Below are 20,647 nucleotides of genomic sequence, written 5' to 3' on the forward strand. Positions count from 1 at the left end.
TCCTGTGTTACCGTTCCTGCCTGTTTCCTGTTTGTTGACCCGTTGCTGCCTGTCCTGACCATCGCCTGCACCCTGACTACGATTCTGCCTGTTCCTTGTTGTTCCCGTTTGCTCCCGTTTGACCCTGCCTGTATGACAACGCTCACTGTAAATAAAGCTTTGCATTTGGATCCCTACCTGAGTCCCGCATTCGTTACAATAACGGCAAAACCTGGGTTGCTGTTGTGAAACACTTAACCGTTTCCCTTACCTAAGAGAAGAGTTTAAGAGATTATATGCTACACCCTTAAGTCATTCCCTTAAGGGAAAATCACGCCTTAAGTGTCAAAAACTTAAGGTGCTTTATGCAACCGGGCACTGAACTTCATAAAATTAAGGTTGAACCACTGTAGTCACATCAACTATTTTAACAATGTCTTTAGTACCTTTCTGAGCCTTGACAGTGGTAAATAATTGTTTACGGACGGGCCAGACAGCTCTCGGATTTAGGCCTAGGCTCAAGTGTCTTATATCGTTGGAAACCTTGGCTCAAGGCGGACAAGATGCATTTGCTCGTCCTACTTTTGCAAACTAGTCCTAGGTTTTTTTGCCCGATCGGAACCAAACCAGTGTCTGAATATCAATAATTATCAAAAAAAGTTGCAATTTTGAGTCACGGTTGCTAAGGGGCACCAAAACAAACGATAAGGGCAGAGCCACTTTTACTAAAATGGCTATAACTCAAGAACAAAATGAGATATTTGCACCAAACTTGGTATACACGTGTAAGGGCTCAATCTTCGGTCACGATACAAAAAATTGCATCGATTGGAAACTAGGTGGCACTATAACTTAAAAAAAAACATGAAAATAGCTGTTACTATGCAACCGTTAGTCCGATTGACTTGAAATTTGGCAGGCAGTGCCTTGGTCCATGGGTCTATGATGGTCTATGAGGGCATTGAACTTTGAGCACCTGTTAGACAAGGTTAATGGAGGCCGTTCAGAATGAAACTCGGTGGGCATGTTCGACTCTGGGGCCTCGAGGTCTGTAAGAATTTTGAAAGAAATCAGCCACAAAATAATGTGGGTCTTTTTTAAATTAAATTTTACATACAGTAAATGTGTAGCATCTGGACCAATCAGACACAATTATTCATTATATTTAATGAATTATCCATTAATTAAGTTCTGTGAACCCTTCCCCCTAAACTGCAACTAGCACCCCAAATGCAGCTAACATAAGATAACGTTTATGATCAGAAAGAATTTGCAGAAACAACAAGAATTAATTATTGTTGAGAAGGACAAATAAACACTTTACATCATATATAATCACTTGAGAAGTGTATAAACACGTATCCAATTTTCCCATTTCATGATTTCCCTTTTACAGGATTCGGCCTATGTATTAATTCTCTCTTCTTAACTCATGTGTATTAATGTTTCAGAGTTTTCTTTTTTCTTTTAAAACTAAAATCACATGGTAGCATGTTTGGTTTCTATGGACTCCAATCTTCACTCTCGACCTGTTAATTTACATTACATTTCGCTAACTCTGCCACATTAGTATTAAAAGAATCTAGAAGGTTCTTCTCTCAAACATCCAATGCAATGTCTTATGTTAATCTCTTGCTAGAGCACAAATAAGCCAACTCCTGTTGGCTTAGTCACCTCAAGAGTATGTGGCATCTGCACTTTAAAAGTCACTGATCACAAGATTACACCAGTTCCTTCACTGAGAAAACGTTGATGTGAAGACGATGCTGAGTCTTGAAGTCTTTTAAGGACCCCCAAGCTTGTGCCAGGCTGCAGCCTTGTCTTTCCATTCACCAAAGATCCTCTGAATCCAACAGGTTCTCTCTCATCAAGACAACATCAGCAAAGATCAATGGGAGCCTCCACAAATTACATCAGGGCGAGACATGTAAGTATTAAACTTAGTCTCATTATTAGATAAATTAAGTATCTTTACCTTTAAAAGAAGGGTGTGTGAGACTTAAACTGATGGTTCCCTCAAGGCTGTTGATCTGCTGAATTTCAAACAATGCTATAACTTCTCTCTTTCCTGTATTCTGCTTCAGATCTCTCTTTCCCTTGATAAACTGTATGCATGTATATGTGTGAATGTTAGAGTGTAGTGTTTAGTCTAGTTAATAAAGTCTTGTTCATGTCAAACGTAAAGCTGTCCGTGTTTCATGCTCATACTTAATCCCTAATTATGCCGATCCTGACTACAGGCTCTGAGTAGTACTGTACAAAAAGACCCGGAAATGAATATTCCTTAAAATTAATAAACAATTAACACTGAGTGTTCATTGGCCAAACAGGTTAGTTTATTGTGATATAATAATTTTATTACATTAAATTAATTTTATTAACTGATCCAAATATTTATAATCAATTATAACTAGTTATGATTAATTATTTATATTTCTTTTGAGGTAATTTGCAAAAGATAGTTGTCATTTTGAAAAAAAAATATTTTAAATATTTATTAATTTATTTATATAAATTTAAAACATGCCATAAATAATCAATCATCGTTAGTAAAAACATTAATAAAGTAATAACTGGTTAAAACATGTTTTTTTTTCCTTTGTACTTTTGTCAAAGGGGGGCGCCAAAGTCTTATCGGGGCGCCCATCAAACTTTCTTCTGTGAAACACAAAAGAAGATATTTTGTCTCAGTGTGTTTGTCTATAGTGAAAGTAAAAAACAACTGAAAGTCATACAGGTTTGGAATGAAATAAGTAGCTGATTACAGAATTTTCATTTTGAATGAACTGAACATTTAAAGTCGAGCTGTTGTGAGTAATGAATAAATGTTATCTAGAATTATATATATATATATATATATATATATATATATATATATATATATATATATATATATATATATATATATATATATATATTAGGGGTGTAATGGTTCACAAAATTCACGGTTCGGTTCGATACGATACACTGGTGTCACGGTTCGGTTCGGTACGTTTTTATCACAACTATGCAGTGTTTTCAGCCACATAACGTTCTTTAACGTTCATTCTTTTAAGATTTCAGACATTTATATACGCATAAGCACCATTAAAACAATATATTTAGAGTTTATAAAATGCATTTAAAATGCAATCCATTCATATACAATTTGCCGATATTTATTCATATCAGACACACATAATGGGCCTAAGTAACTATAAAGTTTACTCTATTATTCTTCCAGTTCACCAGCCACTCACTTGCATATATTTCGGGAGAAAATGATGAATTCACCTGCTGTAAATCCGACTGACAGGACTCTGTGAACTGCAGCGCAAACTAAGATGGCGGCGCCCATCTCGCGTTATAGATCAAGATAAAGATCATTTATAAAGGCTTTTAAACGACAAAACACACTCACTTACACATATTTGAGGATCGGAATATCAGATAGTTGATTTGAACGCAGCATAAAATGTATAAGTTGGTGGTTTTTTTCTTCGGGGGTGTCAGGGGCGTTGCCTGTTACGTCGTTTGGGTTATTGGGCTACCTTGTTAAACGCATAACATTATATTTCACAAACTTTTTTATTTTACAAATGTAATTAATTAGTCCAACGAACCATTCGGTACATGCGTACCGCGTACCGAACCGAAAGCCTCGTACCGAACGGTTCGATACGAATACGCGTATCGTTACACCCCTAATATATTTATATATATATATATATATATATTATTGGACTGCATATTGTAGAAAAGTAAACATGGCCCCTTTAAGTATTTTAGTTACCCTTACTGTGATCTAATCTCTTATTGGTTGTTCAGTTACGCAGTCTTTAGAGCATATATACAGGTCACATTTGTCAAGCTTGCATCAGCAGATTCACATTGACCTATAGGAATACGACGCCTATCACCACATTAGTATACCTATTGTGGTCCATTCAGTATTATCAGCAGCTTTACCGCATTGCTCAGGAGCTAATTACCCTCCTCCATCCCCAGCTCCTCCTTTGTTCAGTCAGAACTTGCCTTTCTCTTTTGTTCAAACTCATTCCTCAATTATGTTAATTATTGTCATTAAGAAAATTAATGATATTGCAATACTTGGTTCTGTTCTGTTTACCCTAAGGGGGGTTATGGCTGCTCTCCCTGCTCTTATCCATGCTACGCTGCAAGGAACTGCCAGTGATCTTTGACGATAGTGATCCTGACAGAACTTTAGTTAGTTTTTTGGGAAATTATATGAAATTGCCGGAGCAATTTCATATAAAGTGTGTGTTAATGAACGCTATAGGCTACTGTTGGTGAGTGCGATGTGAACTGTGACTTACATCTGTGCAGAAGTTCAGGTAGTAAACTCTGTGTGAACAAATCTCCTTGTCATGGCTCATCTCATTTCACCCGCGTTTTGCCACTGCATCGACTCAAATCAGCTGCACGACAGTACTCTTAATCTTATGATTTTATTTCATATTTGCTTTTGTTTTCTTGGTGCTTTAAGATTTATTTGTAAAATGTGTCGGTAAACTATTGTTGTGTTGTTGTTGTTGCGTTGCCTGCCTCCTTTCGCCACCACTACCGGTGTTCTGGGTCAAAAACCTCTGTTGGGTTGAACACGGTGTCTCTGAGCTGTATAGGGCACACCGCAGTTATACCCAAAGAATAACTTAAAATGGCTCAACTGATACATTGAACACCAGGAATAAATATATGAATAGTCAGTTGCTGGGTCACACCCAGACTAGGTGAGCCTTGTCTGGAGGTGCCTGGCACTGACACGAGAGTCTGGTATGTCCGGTGGTGGGAAGGAGAGATAGGCTAAGGCGAATCAGAGGCGGGATGGACGGGCCTATCGACTGTGCTTGCCGCCGGGGATGGAGTGGCTTCTGAATCGGGGTATGGATTTATCTGTAATCATTTCACTGACTAGACTATTCATTATTATTATTATCACTATATTATTGTCATTATTATTATTATCATCACTACCAATGCTACTGCCATTACTTCCAATTCCAGCTACTACAATTACTACTACTATTATTTATTTATTTATTATTATTGTTGTTGTTGCATTACAATGTATTGATGTCTATTTATCACTGAGGGCAGCCACTTCCAGTTTTTTCCCCCTTTTTCTTCCTCCCTAACAATACAAGGAAAGCTAAACAGTAATCACTAGTACAATTCATGAAATTGACTTAACTGATCTCTGTACCTGTATACCTGCTGAAACTACTACAATAGCCTATACTCTCTCTCCTGTCCTCGTCTGTATTCGTATATGTATAGAACTGTCACTGCTTTTTTCATCTTTTGTAAATGTCTTTTTGCTTAATTTAAAAAAATAAAATATGTAGGCTACACTTTTTACCCAGAAAAGAGCAGAAAAGAGCAGAAAAGAGAATGAATTAGTTCCGATGTTATGAAATGCAAAATGTGACAAAGACAAAAAAAAAGTACGTTTTACGATAAAATAGTATTTCAGTCTTTCTACTTCAAAATTTCACGTTTCAATTCAGTGTGTTATTTGTAGTTTATTTCTTTTCTTTTTTTTTTTTTTTTTTTTTGGCGAAATATTCTTGCAATTTCTAGGGAAAATTGTTTCTACACCAAATATTTTAGGAAATTTTATAGCCTACACTTGTCTAAAGTGGTTATCTTGAAGCATTTATAAGCATTTCAGAGCCATTTAAATATTATTGACAATAATATTTCTTTTTATATGCCTATTATTTTTTTTTACAACAAGTAGGCCTAGCCTATATTTTTCTTAGATCATAACTAAATTATACAACTATACAATTATACAACGCAATCTTTATTTCTTTTGTTTGTCCTTTTAACAATTTCCTGATGATGCATATAAAGGAAACTTTGTTTTGTTTTAAATCATTTGGTCTCAGGCTCAGTTCCATAATGAGGCACAAGCACATAATGATTTTCTATGTGTGTTTTTTTCCAGATACTCAAAAGCAAAGGCTAACTGAATATAATAGCTAATTTCAGGTAATTACGTTAACAATGGTGAAGATGGAATATTCCGCTAATGAATGATGACGATGTGGGTATTATTAATAAAGCGCACACTCATTATTAGTTGCGTGGAACACAACCCGCCACACGCGCTGAATCGGCAGAATCGAATTCATAGAGCGCGAGCTCCTGGGTGTAGTATGCTCGTGTGGTCTGGGGGTTGCATAGGAAATGAACTCTGCATGTGGTGGATCGTTGGTAGGTATGATTCGCTGATGTGGGTTGCGTTCCCATTATCTGAGAAAATGATTTTTTTCTCATCAGTTTTATGAAAGAAATCACCCGTTCATTGAAAGAAGTTGGAATGCCCAGCAGCTTTTTCGGGTTGAGAGTGAAAAGGGAAAATACCTCTCGCGGGCAAACACTTTACTACGTATGATACAACCCTTCGGTCTCCAGTTAAAGATGTAATTATATGTGCATAATAATCAATGTAATAAAAATACATACTGTAATTAAAAAACGTTGTACATTTAAATTTAAGACAGGGGGCTGGATTCACTTTCCCTTTTCGTTTTGACTGAGCATTTTTTTTCTTCAAGGTGAAACTCAACGGCTTTTATTATACTACAGTTTTCTCTCATTTTACGGTTTGTGGTGGGTTTTTGGTTGACCTATAAGAAAACCCTAGATGGCAATAATCCAAAGAACTAAATCATTCTAAATATGTTACATTCTATTTTCTTAATAAAATAAAGAGTATTTTACCTGAGAATGGAGAAATATAATTGTCTGAGAGAAAAACAATGTTAGATAGCCTAGATGTATATAACAAAGATGCATTATATAACTTAACTATCAAAACAAGTGGCACTTATTTTAAAGAAATATGGCATAAGCACACTTTTCAAACAAAGCATTTCAAAGAGTTTCATAGATTTCTATAGATAGATAGATAGATAGATATATGATAGATAGACAGATAAATAGATAGATATATGATAGATAGACAGATAAATAGATAGATATATGATAAATAGATAGATAGATAGATAGATAGATAGATAGATAGATAGATATATGACAGATAGATAGATAGATGATAGATAGATAGATAGATAGATAGATAGATAGATAGATAGATAGATAGATAGATAGATAGATAGATGATAGATAGATAGATAGATAGATAGATAGATAGATAGATAGATAGATAGATAGATAGATAGATAGATAGATAGATAGATAGATAGATAGATAGATAGATAGATAGATAGATAGATAGATAGATAGATAGATAGATAGATAGATAGATAGATGATAGATAGACAGATAGATAGATAGATAGATAGATAGATAGATAGATAGATAGATAGATAGACAGATAGACAGATAGACCACATCCTCTTAGCCACAGCATATAGGGAGATGCGCAGCGAGAAACAGAAGAGACGCTGTGGTTTGCAAGAAAAAATTCCAGATATGATTAGGCTTTTCTTTCCATTCATCACACAGTTTTAGTATATAAACAGACCAGTTTGCATCCATGTCTTCAGAAAGAGATTTTCAATAAGTTTCAGCACCGTTTGTGACTAAGTGACTACTTTACAGCTTCTTTAATTTTTTGACTTGGACACTCAGCATTGTCTTTCTGACTTTTGACTTGGACACTCAGCATCATCTTTCAGATTTTTGGTCTCATAGCTACAGAATGGCACTTTGGAAATATATTGCTTTATTGAGTTCATTCCTTTTTTTCTCCCAAATTTGTTCAATGCCAACAAAGTGCATCCTGCGGCAGGCACTTGTGAAAGAAACTCACAGTCTACTTGAGAATATGGTAAGTTGAGTTTTCTTCTTTTTTTGTTTGTGTTCCCTTTTTTATTTCCTTTTCCTGCCTTACTTATGTGGCTATGTCCTTATGTCTTTCCTTATAGGGAGGTCTTTTTCCCCGTGAATGCTTGGAAGAAAACATCAAAATAACCTTCCCGAAATCTGCACTGCAATCAAATGACTCCAGTCAGGTGAACTAACAACACACCAGATTAGCTCCTTAATTGTCTATATGTTTCTGAGGAATACTTGCCGGGGCATGTGTAATATTTTCTAACTTGTTACATGTTTAACTTTCAGAACATCGGTGTAGCAAAGGCAGTGTATAAAATCATGGAGCACATTGATTTCCTGTTTGCTAACGACAGTTATCCAGAGTCCTGGAACCAGATGAAAGTGGAGCATTTCCAAAACATAGTTCACCGTTTAACTGGCGATAAAAAATGTGTAAGTTCGAAATACATTTCTTGTTATAGGCTATTATAGATGAATCTTTGAATCATGCCTGTAATTATGTCATATTTCTCCTCTGTGTGTAGTCTATGGGGAGAACGCACAGACCTGTGGATGATTTTCCAGCAAGAGACGATGCTCTGAAAACCTTCTTTGATAAACTGGCCACTCTCCTCAGAGACAAGGTAGCCTTCTGCAGATTTCAGTACGCATATAACATAACATAAACTACAACGAACTGTTACTTCATCCCATTCCCTACTAATAATATATAATTTGTCTTTTTTCCTCAATCAGGACCACAGTGTGTGTGCATGGGAGGTGGTTCGAAAGGAGCTCCTGCGTGTTCTCCATGACATCCTCAAGCTTAAATCATTGAAAATGTAGTTCTCTGTAGACTGACTGACTATTTATTTATTTATTTATTTATGTATTTATTTATTTATGTATTTATTTATGTATTTATTATTTATTTATTTGATTGATTTTGTAAACTGTTAAATCACTGTACTGGACACTCAATAAAACACTCAATGCAACTGAAGACAAGTTTATCTCTGAGTATAATTTACAAGCTGCGACTTCCAACTGAACAATATCACAAAAGCAAGAGTGCCCTTGTTTCAAGTATCACGCTGTATTGCTGTAAAATTAAAGCTGTGATATTCAGACAGTAGAGTGTAAAATGCTTTTATATAACATTTTCCAAAACACAAATACTCATTTTTTTCCAGTTGGCATAGGACTGGTAGTTCAGCTGCGTCATTTGGAATTAAAGGGTTAGTTCACCCAAAAATTAAAATTCTGTCATTAATTACTCACCCTCATGCTGTTCTACATATGTAAGACCTTCGTTCATCTTCAGAACACAAATTAAGTTATTTTTGATAAAATTTGATCAAAAATAAATGTGATAAAATGGCTCAGTGAGGCCTGTATTGCCAGCAAGATAATTAGCTCTTTCAAATGCCCAGAAAGCTACTAAAGACATATTTAAAACAGTTCATGTGACTACAGTGGTTCAACCTTAATGTTATGGAGTGACGAGAATACTTTTTGTGCGCCAAAAAAACAAAATAATGACTTTATTCAACAATATCTTCATGATACTTCAAAGCGTTTGAAATCACATGACTTTGGCAGTTTGATACACACTCCGAACCAATGATTTGAAACAAAAGGTTCGTAAAGCTTTAAAGCTTCATGAAGCAGTGTTTTGAAATCGCCCATCACTAGATATTGTTGAATAAAGTTGTTATTTTGTTTTTTTGGCGCACAAAAAGTATTATTGTCACTTCATAACATTAAGGTTGAACCACTGTAGTCACATGAACTGCATTTGAAAGTGTAAATTATCTTGCTGTCAATGGAGGCCTCACTGAGCCATTGGATTTCATCAAAAATATCTTCATTTGTGTTCCGAAGATTAACGGGTGTGAAACGACATGAGGATGACTAATTAATGACTTAATGAATTTTCATTTTTATGCGAACTAACCCTTTTGGTGGCCACAACTAAAAAAGTGAAATGTTCTAATTAAAGTGACCAGCAGGGGTATGTGCAATCACAAATCGACACTTCCCAATCATTTCATATAATTGTAAAACTAGCTTTAGAGGAAATGCCACAAACCGTTACAAAGTGACACCTACTATTCTGAAATGCTTTATAAAAAAACATTCAGAATGTGCTGGACCTTGACACTGGCTCTTTACAATGCAGAGTAGGTCTGTAGATACATTCAATCTGCCTACAGCAAGTCAATTATTTTAACAAAACATCCAGGCTTCTCCAAAAGGAATGCATGTTCACACTTTAAAAAAAAGAAAATAAAGTTTTATTTCTTATTACATGATTCCAAAAATGAAAAAATTAAGTCATATATGAGAACCACTAACCACACATTAAATTATAGGCCTATCTATATTTATTTAGACCAATATCAGACTCTACTTGTTTTTGCTATACCGTCAAGCTCACAAACAAATAACAAATACACCACCCTTGGATCTTCCTCAACTGTTGTAGTTTTTTGTTTATCTTTTGTGCCACTGTGGCAATGGCTTCTGTGCGAAAGATACTGTGCCATTTATCCAGCACCCCCTCTGTGTACCTATAATGGTTGGAACTTTAGTGTTAGGGTGAAGCTGGACATTCAAGCCCATCATGTGCAGCACGGGGGATCTGGATGTCAAGCTCCACCTATTGGCTCAACTGCACGCATTTCCAAGCAACACACAGTAGAGGAGTGTCATTCTTGAATGAATAAGTGAATACAGTGAATGATTAAATAACTTATTTAGGGCCTATAAATTTTGTCCATCGGGAATTCACTACCCTCCACCTCATTCGGTTTTTACAGATACTTTTTCAGTATTCCTCAATCTATCAATTATAAAAAGTTTATAGGGTCACCAATGACCCATTGAATGTAATAGTGTAAGTATATTTTTTTCTGCAACAATAATTCAATCTCTGATGAGTTTCACTTTTATTCCTCAAGATGGCGATGGCTGATACTGATTATGTTTCACTCATAATTACCCACAGGCATAAAACAAAAGAATACACAAGTATCATCAGCAAAACTTTAATGGCTTGGTGATTTAGAACAATTTCTATATACGCAGTCAAATATTAGTGTCGGTTGATGGTGGATCTGGTGAAGAAGCTATCAGCGAAATTTTGAAAATGAAAATACTGAAAATGATAGTTTTTAGAATATGGCTGAGATTGTGAATATGAGCCAGATGCTAAATGTACTGGAGAAATGGGGGCAAGCACTTTTTCACACAGGGCCATGGGGGTTTGGATTTTGTTTTCCCTTCTTAATAAAAACCTTCATTTAAAAACTGCATGTTTACTTGTGTTATATTTGATTCATATTTAAATTTGTTTGATTATCTGAACAGTCAAAAAATGAGTACAGGGTAACACTAATGGACTAACAACAGAAGAGTACACACATTCAAGTTCTCACATTCAACAAAATTAAGAATCTCTCAAAACACAAGTGGGGAGAAGTGAAACTCTCTCCAACACTTCTGCTCTCATACGGTTCTCAATTATAAGCACCAGCTGTGGCCAGTTAGCAAGTGCTAAGCAAGCAGAGTGAGAGAGAGGCTGCATCTGAAAACCTAAGCAGACAATCAGGAAATGACGCATGAAGGCATCTCACGAAACTGATTTCGGACAGACTTCTGAGGCAGCGTAAGAGTTTAATGATCTACAGCAAAACAGCACGAGCTTTGGTGAGAACTAAACAAATATTTAATTACTACAGTAAAAAAATTCTCGCTAGAAATGACATCAAAAGTGGAAAAAGTTTTTTCAGAAATGTACATTTACACACAAACTGACCAGCAAACGCAACTTTCGGACACATTGTGGGATATCAAAGGCAGCGAAGGATTCATCTATGATGCCTTCAGAAATTGATCAGATGAAGGTATCTCAGCAAACAGGAAGTGAAGGTAACATTGGATTCGGATATGCCTTGATGCCTTCCTTGAAATGTGTCCTCCGAAGGCAGCATTTTCCAGTTTTCAGACACAGCCAGAGACAGAGAGGGAAAACAAAACAAAACAAAACATAAAAAAACCTTGGCAACATAACAGTCGGGAACACAAGTATGCTTGTTTGAGGTGCTCCTCGCCTGAAATGTAGGCGAGAGCAGGGGTGCCAGTGGGGTTTCTGGGCCCCCTGGCTAGTTTGTACTCCAGGCCTCGCTGAGTTTCACACATTAGCAGCTCCAGAAAGAAGCATGGAAATGAGCTAAAACAGTGACAGGATTGAATCAGGACATGATTGAATCAGGACATTGGATCAGGGAGTTGAACTTGAGTTCAACTCACTGATCCAATGTCCTGATTCAATCCTGTCACTGTTTTAGCTCATTTCCATGCTTCTTTCTGAGTTCTATTCTCAAATGAATCATTCAGGCCCCATTGACTGGTTTTATCAACAGGATCCTCAAATTCTTTGAACTGAACCGACTCAAACAAGTGATTCACTCACGAATCAGACATCATTACAATGCTTACAGTAACATAAACTCACCCAAGACAATTAATTCAGATTAAATTTCAATCGAATCCTCAGAGAAAGCTGTTGCAAGGCTTCGGAAATAGCCTACATCACGGGACTAGTTTTAATGTAACTTGGTAATTTTTCATCTTTTTTTGAAGCTCAGTGCTTCATCACTATTGCTGGATTGTATGGAAAAACATACATTCTTGGAAATATTACTACAACTTCCAGTGGATAAACATCGGTGTGACTGATGGAATTTCTGTTTTCTAAATGTTAACAGCTTCATAGCACAAAACAGGGAACATAAATGACCTTTTTTGAAAAAAATCACATAGACAGCTGTGGCCTAATGGTTAGAGAGTTGGTCTTGTAACCTGAAGGTACCGGCAAGAAAATGTAAGTGTGCGGAGTGAATGAACAGTGCTCTCTTCCACTCTCATTACCCACAACTGAGATGCCCTCAGCAAAAATGGCTGCCCGCTGCTCTGGGTGTGTGTTCACCGTATGTGTGTTCAATACTCACTGCTGTGTGTGTGTGTGTGTGCACTTGGAAAGGTAAAATGCAGAGAACAAGTTCCAAGTATGTGACACCATACTTGTCTATATGTCACTTCACTTTTCTCTTTTGGTATCCCAATTTTGTCGGCCATCTCTTGCCATCTACTTGAAGTGCTGCGTTTCTGAATAACCCACGAACGTCTTAAGGGGACACACACATGTACTTGCCACAGTCTGAGGGCATTCATTATAGCGTGCTTAATAGATTATAGTGCGAAGAGACCACTTAAATACCACAATTATACAGGAAAGTAGGGGGTTCTCCTGGGCCCCCTGTGTCCAGACTCCAGGGCCCTTAGAATTGCCCTAATCAGTGATCAGATAATTGACCAGCTCAGTTGGTGGAGAGCAACTGACCAACGTCTGACTGCAGAATCCGTCAAGTCCGCCTCGCCATTGCTAGAGTTTTTTGACATGTCAGCATGATATTAGAGCAAGTTGGACCACACTTAGACACATAACCAGCATTCATCTTGCAGTGATCACCGGTGATCAGTTTTTTGCAGATTTTGCTCATATCTCATATGTGCCTATTTATAAAAACAGTCTCTGACGTGGAAAAGTGCTTAGCACCAAGTCAAGGTCTAAGTCCTAGAGAGCTGCTGTCCTGCAGAGTTTAGCTCCAACCCTGAAAAAAAAAAAACCTTCAGCTGCCTTTAGCCTTAGTAATCCTGAAGAGCTTGATTTGCTTGTTCAGGTGTGTTTGATTAAAGTTGGAGCTAAACTCATCAGGACAGCGGCTCTCTAGGACCGAACTTGCCTACCCCTAAGCAGACATATGAAGGTCTAAGCAGACATATGAAATTTTCCTTGTGGCAGAGTGGAGTACTGCAGGTATTTGGAAATTCTTGCCACTCTCATTCTCAAGTAAAGGATTTGGATGTTGAAGTTGATCTTATGAGTTAAGGCAGAGATCTGAAACCATTCAGCTCCGCACAAATCATTTAAATTTCACATCTGGAAGAGTGTGAGTGTAAGCCTACGCACATTTTTTGAGAAATGATCATAAGATGTAGGACAGTAATGCAACATTTTATAAATGAGGCCCTATGAGTTGCTGTATACTCAGAACAATGGCATTTTCATGAATGCCAAGTGAAGGCAAGACGTCACTTTTTTTTATAATTTGATATTTTTATATTTGATATTAACAATTTGATATTTTTGTTCTTTAAAAGTGACATATACTGTAGCTGTGTTTCCCTCATTCTCCATTTCACAGCCACAAAATATCCTCACCTGTTATAAGGGTTTACTGATCTCAAATCATTCATGTTTAACCAGAACTACCACTACATGTGTAAAAAGTACAATGTTTAAAGGATTTAAATTCAATGTCTGTTAACATTAATTCTTCAGCTGCTCTTTTCTGTCCAAGTTTGCTCAATGATAACAGTTAAAAAGTAAAACTGGTTAAATAAGTCTCATAAAAACTATAAGACTGCAGTCTTAGGTTCATCTTAACTGACATCTTGGTGCTTACAGAAATCTAAAATATAAGTGTAAAGGGCAAAAGAGCTGAAATATATGAAACAGAAGAGGCTATTTATATCTGTGACCATGCAGCGCATGCAGCGCATGATATCATGCTGTAACATAGGGTACAACAAATTTGCATTTGCTCTAGACATAGAAAAAGACAAAAACAGGATGTTATTTTGCAACAATGTTGCAAACACAGGATATGTGGTTAAAGTGTGATCGCTAGAATAGGTCTATTTGGATCTCGTATAGCATAATGTAAATCTAGAAATAACTTCTGCTGGAACAAACAACATAGTGGCACAAATGTATAAGGTCACATCATCGAAGTGTAAGGTCACACAGAGAGAGAGAGAGAGAGAGAGAGAGAGAGAGAGAATGAGAGAGATGTTTAAATATCAACCTTAATATTTCGCAGGTGTATCTTATTTCACATTTACTTATCCACCTTCCTCCCTTTTTTCATAACACTCTTTTTTATTTATCTGCATTGATCTCTTTCATTCAGATATTTCACCAGGTATGACACTGTGATAACACAAGATTCTGAGAGGTCAGTGTATTCAAAATGCATCTTTTATTAAGAAATTACAAAAAACATACAAAAATACAACATTTGAAATGTATAAATAAAGAGGTGTTCAAAAGTGAACTGTCCAGTGCTGAATGGAAATGGTGATGTAACAAATCAAAAGTGAAAGTGACAGTTATTTCGGTTACCTCTATAGTCACAAAGACAATAAATAAATAAATAAATAAATATATAAATAAATTAAATAAATAAGTATGCAAACAAGCATCTAGAGCTGTGGAGATTCATACATGATGTCAGAGTTGTGCTTCAATATGAAGTTCAGGGTGCGGAGAATCTCACTTCTCACGATTTCCCATGCACAGAAACTGAAATCCTGCACAGAAAAACAGCATTCAACATTAAAACGTTTATTATAGAACACAAAAGATATGACTAAAGTTATAGGTTGGAGACACAAGCATACCTTTTCTTTCAGTGTGGAGGATAAAGCTTCGAAGTAAACCTTAAGAGAGGCTTCTCTGCTGGGAAAATTCTCTTCCGCTTCAGACTTGCTCATGATCTACATTTGAGAAGATGCAGAAAGCATGAAATATTAAATGCAAATAAATTAAAAGTCATTGACATATACATTTTTTCTTATTGAACATAAATTACACAAAATCTAATCTCAAACCTTTTTATGATATATAGTATTTTTAATTTTGTCATTTCAGAATATCAACATTTAGCCAGTTGAAACTAAATCGAGGTTAACCGATCTAATTTTGTTTCTATAGAAAATAGTGATCTTTGACATTGAACATCAACGTTTTTGTGTCTATTTGTTAATGAAGGATTTGTAGACACATTGACGATTTTAGATTTGTGGAGTAAAAATAGGTTTATTTTGAAGTGAAAAGTAGATAAAATATTGCCCCAAGTAAGGGGGCCATCTTCAATACTAGTGTCAATTGCATTTATAATTTAAAAGTAAATGCACATTGTTCTTAAAGGGGCATCTTCCCCCATCTCTATAACATACATGTTACACAGCTCTCTGAAAATACTTGATTCTGATTCGTCAGTTGAGGCACCTTGCAGTCAAATATTTTTGAGTAATGGCCGGTGCTACTTCTTGGTGCTTCATGCATCTTAAAACGTCATTGAAGCTGTTCAGAGAACTTCATAATTAATTTGATGTTGAATATAAAGCTTTTGATACTAAAAGTTCAGCCTACAATTAAAGAAAATGACTATTTTTTATTTTTAAGACAACATGCAGGTCCATAAATTGCTTTTATAATTTAATATAATTATAATTTAATTCTAAATTAATCACATATAGCCTAATTTGAACGAAGTTGAGATTTCTGAAGTTTAAGACATTAAAACTTACGCATTTGCTCTCCTCAATCTGCCGGTATACGATGCCTCGAAAGTCAGCAATTTTTTCTTCATCCCACTGGTCTGGAACAGTGTAGTTCTCAAACAGTGCATCAATATTCTGGAGTGTCTGGTAAACAGCCTTTTCAACACCAGTAACCTTCAGAAACAAGAGATGAAGAGTAAACTCATGTTCACAAATACAACCTACACTCTAAAAAAAATGGTGCTATTAGTGCCTAAAAGTGGTTCTTTGGCTCATAATCATATGGGAACCACATTAAGTGCTGTATAGCACCAAATCTTGGTGCTTCAGTGGTTCTTCACCGGTTCTTCACTGGTTCTTTGGGACGACCAAAGTGCTATATAGCACCGCTACCATATACAGAACCTGTTAAGCCGTTGTATGGTTCTTCAGCGGTTCTTCACTGGTTCTTTGGGGTGGTTAAGGTGCTATATACTGTAGCACCACTGCCATATACCTGTTAAGCCCCTTTAAAGATTCTTTACGAGCCACTGTTTTTGTTGAAGAAATAAAATGCGATATGACACCTCTTATGGGTTCTACATAGCACCATTTAATAAAGGTGCTATAGAGCACCTTTAAAGATATGTTGCTATAGCACCAAATGTGGTTCCCCTATGATTGCAAGCCAAGAACCACTTTTAGTGCTATATGGCACTTTTTTTTTTTAAGAGTGTAATAGTGCAAATTAAAAAGGGCAATCTAAGATTTTTTTTACCTGAAGCCTGTTGCTGGACTCAAACACAGTTTGGGGGAAAGATATGGAAACGTGGTCGTCCAGGCATTGCGAAGGGAAAAGGCCACCCTAAAACAAAATTTGATTTAGTTAAACTTGAAGAATATATTTGCATTGTTTTGAACCTTGAAAATTCTCCGCAACAATTCTTACCGCAGTCTCTATAAATGTACAGGTTTTCTTCATCAAGTCCTTCCGAAGGATGCAGTTTCTTGTTGGCAATGACCAGACCTGCGCAAAGCAGAAAAAGGTGCACAGCCAAGCCACACGATGAAAGTCCATTCTGAAAGATGTCTATAGAGGAACGGAGAACGCATGAGGTTAAAGCAACATGATTCACCAATTTCAAGCAATAAATAATTTGATTAATTATAAGCCACAATTTGACTGCTTACCTCGCTGAATTGTTTATCCTTTACAAGTTGTGTTTGTTGGTAAGTGATATCCTACTCACAGTAGGTCTGCAGGTTATATACTGCATTTTAAATCGAATGACTGCGTTTTCGAGACGTCTACTTCAACCGTCTTAGCGGTTTGTGAAGTTTTCTAATGCTGAATTGTATCTTTTATTCTAGTGTATCCCAAATGAGATTTCCCCTTATGAAGCTACAAGACGTGTTATAAACTCATCTTAAAAAGATTGATATGGTATCTAAGAGCCCAAGGTAAAACGAAACCTAATAAAATAATCAAATACATTCCTTTGTATTAGTAATTATTGTAGATGAGTAGTGATATTTTTGAGCTAAAACATGCACATTGTGGCATGTTGACACATGTCTTTGTTCACGAGAACTTGTTGACAACTTAATTTATTCTACATGAAGGCTTAGTCACAGATGAGCTGTTCTTCAAAAAGATTTTCAAACGTATCCAATCTAAATAATAATTCGAAACCAATTCACCGAATCGTAAAGTAGGCTATAATTGTCGTGAGATTGTGTTGTCAGATCATGTGTTCATAATTAGGCTTATATTTTACAGCCTCTCAATGTGATGAGAATTACTTTTTTACTTAAAACCATCAAAAAGACTCTGGTATAGAAAAAGTGAAAAGAGGAAAGTTACACTCTAAAAACTGCTGGGTTAAATATGGACAAAACCAGGGATTGGGTTGTTTTCACCCAGCCATTTTTTTCAACCAATTTCGGATTTATTTTTTTAGCCAGCAATATAGTAATATAGTAAAAGGCATGTTTTTACTCACCCCCAAAAAGGGGCAAATTTGTGGGGTATTTTTAAGATTAAACTTGACCAGACCAGAGACTTATAGTACATCATGTACATCATTTTTTAACCCAACCTGCTGGGTTTGTCCATATTTTACCCAACTTGGGTTGTTTTTAACCCAGCATTTTTTAGAGTGTAAGTAAGAAATTAGGAGGTTAACCATAAGATTATGTTCATAACACTGTACTGTATATTTGTGACATACTGTAGACAATCACAGATCCTTTCTTTGGTATTTCTGGTCTCAGGATTCTTGCCTATGGTTTTGATATTGGTCTCGGCCTGCGGTATTAAACCATACACTCTAAAAAATGTTGGGTTAAAAATGGACAAACCCAGCGATTGGGTTGTTTTGACCCAGCTGTTGGGTTGAATCTTAAACCCAACCTGCTGGGTAGTTTTATTTAACTCAACTAATGTTTAAAAATTACTTTATTGATCACTTAAAATAAACCCAAAGTATGTTGGAAAATAACATTTATTAATATGTTTAATTAATAATAATAATTAAATAATAAACATTTATTAAATTGCTTATTAATAAATGTTCATCTTTTGATTATTATTGTTGCCTCTATAGTAATTGTGTGTCTGATTTTGCCATATAGTAATTTTTAAACAATAGTTGAGTTAAATAAAACTACCCAGCACATTGGGCAAACATTTAACCCAACCGCTGGGTCTAAACAACCCAATCACTGGGTTTGTCCATATTTAACCCAACTTGGGTCGTTCTTAACCCAGCATTTTTTAGAGTGTACCACAGTCACAAATGCTCTCAGATTTTAATTTTTTTGCTTTTTAAACAATTAATCTGTTGAATGATGTTGATTTTAGGCTTCTTTTTAGATCAATATTTATTGTGAAAATTGTTAATAATGAATATTTTAATACCCCCCCCCCCATCTTATTATATAGATAATATAATAACAATTTCTTGTAGCTTTTATTTAGTCAAATTTATAACATAACATAATAAGGTGCAATTTATAACATATGCCAGTTATTTAATATAATTTCGAGAGATGAACAAAAGAATTACGCAACAGTCTGGGATTGCCCAAGATGGCATGTGGCACTTTTTGGTTGTGGTTTGCAAGAAGAAAAGAAAAGAAAAAAAGATTTATCGTTACACTTGGTTTGTTTCTAGTGAAATACAATGTCTGGTATATTTCAACCTCGTGGGTATAGAGAACCCACACAGGCATACCTTGGAAAGTGAAAATGAGGATAGGGAACTGAAAGAGTGAATCAAGCTGTAATCACGAAAAATCACTTTTGCCCCTCCTTATGGTAAAAATAGCCAGCCTGGTCTCATTGTTAATATGTAGTTATTAATACATAACTTTAAAAGACACAAAACGTACATATTTGTACGTTTTGAATGGTGCTAAAACGTACAAATACTGACGTAATTATGGCACCAAAACGTAAACATACTTACGTTTTTACTGCGAATAAAACGTAAAATATTTACGAATCTTTCATGTCATAAAAATATATGTATAAAATATATATAAATGTTCCCTTTTAACATTTTTAGATTAATGTAATATCCCTAAACCCCACCCCACCCCGAACCTAAACCTACCCATTTTATACATAATGTTAAAAGAATAAATCATAATGGACAGAAATGTGTAGGAAAATGACAATTTTAGTAAAAATATGACATTAAAACGATATTTTGAGCCACTTATCCTACACCTACCCCTAAACCTACCCATAACAATTTCTTAAAACTACATACTGTTAATAAATGAAAAACAGACAAGCGTAACGTTAATCACAATCATTTATTTTTTGCAAATATGTCAAACGTGGTACCAAAAGTTAAAATGATGATGAGTTCCAGTCGCAGTCCTCTCTGGCTGTAACGTAATAGTTTTTATAGGGTACAGAGCAGAATATAATTTATTAATCCGTGAAGGCGCGCACTCATTTCAAATGTCAATCCACTGAAACACTGCAAATCGCAATCTGCGACGAAGCAGGTGACAACCAATGAGCGTTCGATATCAGTGCCGTAAACCATGTCGTAACGCTTCTCGACAGCACAGCAAAATATTACAAAACGATTATAGAAATGTTATTCATTTTAAGGTTTCAAAGTGTAGTCTCCTTTAAAATTATGTAACGTTAATGACAACTGAACACAACATATTTGAATCATTAAAGCCACGATTTTAATATTAATACATGGTAATTCATATACATTCACACTTTACGTTAGATGTTTAACGTTTTTTAAGCTGCTAATACGTAAGTATTTGTACTTTAGTGCTATAAATACGTCAGTGTTGTACGTTTTTGTGTGTATGAAAACGTTAGTAAATGTACGTGTGGTAGAACCACACTTCACGTAAAAATACACACGTATTCTGATGAGATCACGTTGCAATAGCACTGTATGAGGTTGTTTGAGGGCAAGAGGAATCAAGCACTGTGCTGGTGGTTCAG

The 20,647-nt window shown here is 35.7% G+C and overlaps 2 protein-coding genes across 2 annotated transcripts; one reads left to right on the top strand and one right to left on the bottom strand.

Annotated features, from left to right (window-relative positions):
* Positions 1–7,651: 7,651 nt before the first annotated feature.
* Positions 7,652–8,613, top strand: ifnphi2 (interferon phi 2). The gene is made up of 5 exons (XM_067372889.1): positions 7,652–7,780; positions 7,878–7,964; positions 8,074–8,220; positions 8,313–8,411; positions 8,524–8,613. Exons 1-5 carry the CDS (start codon positions 7,652–7,654, stop codon positions 8,611–8,613), a joined length of 552 nt encoding a protein of 183 aa, XP_067228990.1.
* A 6,486-nt stretch (positions 8,614–15,099) lies between these two features.
* Positions 15,100–17,239, bottom strand: ifnphi3 (interferon phi 3). The gene is made up of 5 exons (XM_067372903.1): positions 17,111–17,239; positions 16,940–17,026; positions 16,210–16,356; positions 15,298–15,393; positions 15,100–15,207 (listed from the first exon to the last, which is right to left on the bottom strand). The coding sequence occupies exons 1-5, from the start codon at positions 17,237–17,239 to the stop codon at positions 15,100–15,102; spliced, it is 567 nt and encodes a 188-aa protein (XP_067229004.1).
* Positions 17,240–20,647: the final 3,408 nt, after the last annotated feature.

This window comes from Chanodichthys erythropterus, chromosome 3 (assembly GCF_024489055.1).
Source record: "Chanodichthys erythropterus isolate Z2021 chromosome 3, ASM2448905v1, whole genome shotgun sequence".
In the NCBI taxonomy this organism is placed as follows: Eukaryota; Metazoa; Chordata; class Actinopteri; order Cypriniformes; family Xenocyprididae; genus Chanodichthys; species Chanodichthys erythropterus.